We start from the raw sequence: 3,909 nt of genomic DNA on the forward strand, positions 1-3,909 counted from the left end.
TCTGTGCCGGAGCTTCTGGTCCTGCTGCATCTTCTGGGACCTTCAGAGGTTCTTCCCCAGCAGCAGCCAAGCAGAGAGTCTGTCTGTTCAGGTCTGAATGTTTTGCTGTCTTCAGCTGTCCTCAGGCTCTACTTGATGGAATCATTCAATGTCATCCCTGTTGTTATTAGGGTGGAGGAAGATGAAGAGGAGGAGGAGGACCCCTCCCCCCTTCCGTCCCAGGTGATCCTGCGGCGTAAGCCCCCCTCCATCACCAACCGCCTCACCTCCAGGAAGAGCGCCCCGGTGCTCAACCAGATCTTTGAAGAGGAGGGCGAGTCGGACGACGACTTTGAGATGGACGAAGGCCTGCCGCCCAAACTTAGCCGCCTCAAGATGAACATGGCCGGGACCGCCAGCGGCCTGGGCCCCGGAGTGGCATTATCTACGTCTCCGGGGCCCACACCGAAGAGGTACCACAGGCGGAAGAGCCAGGGACGGGGCTCGTCTTGTTCCAGCTCAGAGACCAGCGACGACGACTCAGAGAGCCACAGGAGGCGTCTGGATAAGGACTCAGGATTCACCTACAGCTGGAACCGCAGAGACAGCAGCGAGGGGCCCCCTGGCAGCGAGGGGGGGGGCAGCAGCTCAGGCCAGGGGAAGCCCCCCTCTGACGGGGGCGGTTCCTCTGGTCCCGACAGAGGAAATCCTCCTGGGGCTGACGGCACTGGGGAGCCAGAAGGCAGTGGTGGTGGAGGGGGAGGCGGGAGAACAGAGGGCGGCAAGGGCCAACAGGACCGCCCCCCCAGCTGCTGCAGCCACGGCGGCTCCACCAGGCCTTCCCTTGGCATGGCGGGCCGCGGTGCCGAGCTGGTGGAGAGTCTGAAGCTGATGAGCCTGTGTCTCAGCTCCCAGCTCCAGCAGCACCGGGGGGGCAGGGGGGCGCGGGCCACACAGGGTCGGGGGGTGAAGGTCCAAGACAAGACACCATGGAGGATCTGCATCGGTCCCACCCACAGCCTGGGCTCCATCGCCCTCCCTAGATCTCACGGTGCACTGCTCCTCCACCAGAAAGAGGTGCGAGGTCCACGGACCGGCCCCAGGGACACTCCCAGAGACATGGAGGCCCTGAAAAACGGTGTTCTGCAACTACCTCTGTGTGAGAAGACCATCTCTGTGAAGATCCGCTCCAGAGACAGTCTGCTGTGTTCCTCAGCGCAGGCCAACTGCTGCCAGGTCATCTGAGCTCATCTTTATCCTCCTATTCCTCCGAGTTTAGCCCGACTGCACTTTAACCTTTGTTCTGTGGATGTGGAGCAGAGTAGGAGGCTCCATACTGACAGAACCACAACCTTTTAACAGCCAGATCTCCTCCCGACCCGTCTGCTGGGTTCCCTGCTCCTCATGGTGCTGGTTGCTCTCTGAAGAACCTCAGAGGCCAGGCAACTTTGGACTGCAGGTCTTCCTGGGTCCAGGTCTGCTGCTGGGGGCAGCAGGCTCAGCATCTGTCTTTGTCCTCCAGGTCCAAACACCTTCAGTAGTGGGGGTTTGTTGGTCCCCCAAGCAGCGCTGGGTTTCATCGGACCAGTTCTTAAGGTGGATTGGGGTTCTGGAGGTGTTCTGAGTGCAGAGTTGGGTGGTTCAGTGACAGATGGTGAGATGCTGTTGGAGAACTGTCCACAATGGTTCTGGTTCTACATTCTAACGAAGTAGAATTCAGGAACATAGAGGTTCTGGACACATTTAATGGGGTTTCAGCCCGGTTCCTCTGACCCAGGACAGAACCAGGGATCCTCCGGTGTTACTACCGCTGTCGTTCCTGTCCTGATATGTCAAATAGGGGGACCAGGTCCAGACTGAGTCCTGGCTGAGCTTCAGGACCTTCATCATCAACACACCTGTGACCCGGTTCTGTTGCCTTTTAACTTATGTTTTCAGAACAGGACCAGTTCATTTCCCAGGGAGGGATCATTCTACAGCTGCAGGTTCGGGTTTGGACCCTGAGCGCCATCCCTCGCCGGTAAAACCTGGAGCTCCAGCACCCAATGGCAGTTTGGACCAGTGAGACGGAACTGGTGGGCCAGAGTGTGGATCAGTTGGGCCCAGTTGTTTTTAAACGGATTGCATAGAACCTGTCCTTTCTGGACCTAGAATATGTTCAGGACCCAAATGTAGCTGGCTGGTGTTCTGCTCCAGAGCAGCTGCTGGTTCCATCTTCTGACTGGGAGGCTGGCAGTGTTTTAGGGCATTGGTAATAAGCTACAGCATGTTGCAGCTATGTGTACAGAAGTGGTTCAGAACCAGTTTCTGACCTTTGTTTTGTTTTTTACTTCTGCAGCGACCCACTGGACCCCTGTTAGTTCATTTGCAGACTTCCTGAACCAAATGTACATAGATGTAAATATGTTGGTTGTCCTCATATAGAAGGTTCTGGTTCTTAGTACATTCAGCCTGATACTGACTGTAGTCCTCTGGATGAATTTCATGTGCTCTTCATGCCGTCGCTTCTCACTGTTGTCTGTTTTCAGGTGTGTTTGTGTCTCGCTGTTCCACAGAAACCAGACTGGACCAAAAAACTGATAGACTAACTCACAGTCTGGTTCTGCAGTTGATGCCTGTTGTAGACGACACATAGTTCTGCTAATAACCCAACAATAAAAGCTGAATATTGTCTCCACTGTGTGGTCCGACTGGTTTCTCTCCTCAGAGATCAGACATTTATGACTGCAGCTGGGTCCATTTTACCAAAAACACAGTGGATCCTAGTGAGGTCATACATAGGGACAGCAAGGTCATAAGATGGGAGAAATTGAGACAGCTGATTGGCTGATCTGTTTGGGGTAGCAATCACATAATTATATGTATGGAGATAAAGTTCATCTTCATAGGCGATGGTGAACCAGTAGGACAGAGTGACTAGTTAGTTAATTGAAGCCTGAGGGGGTCAGAGTTATTTACCCTAACTCTAGGTTATGGTTTAGCTAATCCTGAACCTAGAGTTAGGGTGAGTTAACTCTAAACCTCAGCATTCTTGGGAATGGTTAGCTAACTCTGTAACTTAGCACAGTTGGATATGGTTAGCTAACTCTGTACCCTAGCACAAAGTCTTTGCCTCCAAATGTCAGGGAAAAAAGCACTTAATAAATGTGGCGGGAAAGTTTATGGCTAGATTTTCAATAGAACTGGATTTGAGCTTATTGAGGAGGAGGAGGAGGAGGAGGAGGACGAACCGCGCCACAGGAATCCAGTTCTGCCTCCAGAAGGTCAAACAGCCCTTCACCTGGACCTACTCCAGAGAGCAGGTTATCTTATTCCAAGTCCCTCTAAGATACAGACGTGACTTCAGTCAGTTCTTATTCTTCCTTTAGTGCAAAGCTTTTATCAGAACCTGGATTGGACCCTTAATTCCTGTCTATCCTGCTGGGCCTTCTGGTTCTTTGGTTGGTTCTGCTCCAGCTTTAAAAGACTGAATCAGAATCAGCCTCCATGGTCTCTGGAGGGGAATCAGACCAATAGAAGGTGTTGAAACGCTCTCTGCTATGATGAAGCAGCTGCATGACACTGAGCCGGTCGCTCTCTGTTTGGCCACTTCACGTCTCCTCCTCCTGACCCCAATAACCCAGAAGCTTCCAGAGCAGCTGGCAGTCTTCACTCAGAACTCCTTCCAATAAAACGCTGGGAGGAAGACAGTCGGTGTCCGGTTTCCTTTATCATCACATCAGGGTACATTAGATCAACTGGATAGATGATCCAATCATACAGAAGAAGCAGCCTAGAAATGAGCGAACCTGAGCAGATGAATGCGTCGGGTTGTAGAGAGAGGAGACATTGAGTCATTAAAGAATCAAGCTGTTGATGTCAGAGCCAGGATACTGGTTAAACTGGGAAAGAAAATGATTTCCTTGAAGGTCCGATGGCTGATGTGAACCT

General features: G+C 52.4%; 1 protein-coding gene across 1 annotated transcript in view; it reads left to right on the top strand.

Annotated features, from left to right (window-relative positions):
* The window catches only part of LOC107101967 (SNF-related serine/threonine-protein kinase-like), a 27,341-nt gene extending 24,666 nt beyond the window's left edge, over window positions 1-2,675 (top strand). The window contains 2 exon segments of the mRNA XM_015401068.1: window positions 1-91; window positions 171-2,675. The exon segment at window positions 1-91 is cut by the window's left edge and continues 7 nt beyond it. Coding sequence (XP_015256554.1) covers window positions 1-91; window positions 171-1,224 — 1,145 coding nt within the window. The 3' untranslated portion in view covers window positions 1,225-2,675.
* The last annotated feature ends 1,234 nt before the right edge of the window (window positions 2,676-3,909 follow it).

This window comes from Cyprinodon variegatus, unplaced genomic scaffold, assembly GCF_000732505.1.
Source record: "Cyprinodon variegatus isolate N-32 unplaced genomic scaffold, C_variegatus-1.0 Scaffold1179, whole genome shotgun sequence".
Classification (NCBI taxonomy): Eukaryota; Metazoa; Chordata; class Actinopteri; order Cyprinodontiformes; family Cyprinodontidae; genus Cyprinodon; species Cyprinodon variegatus.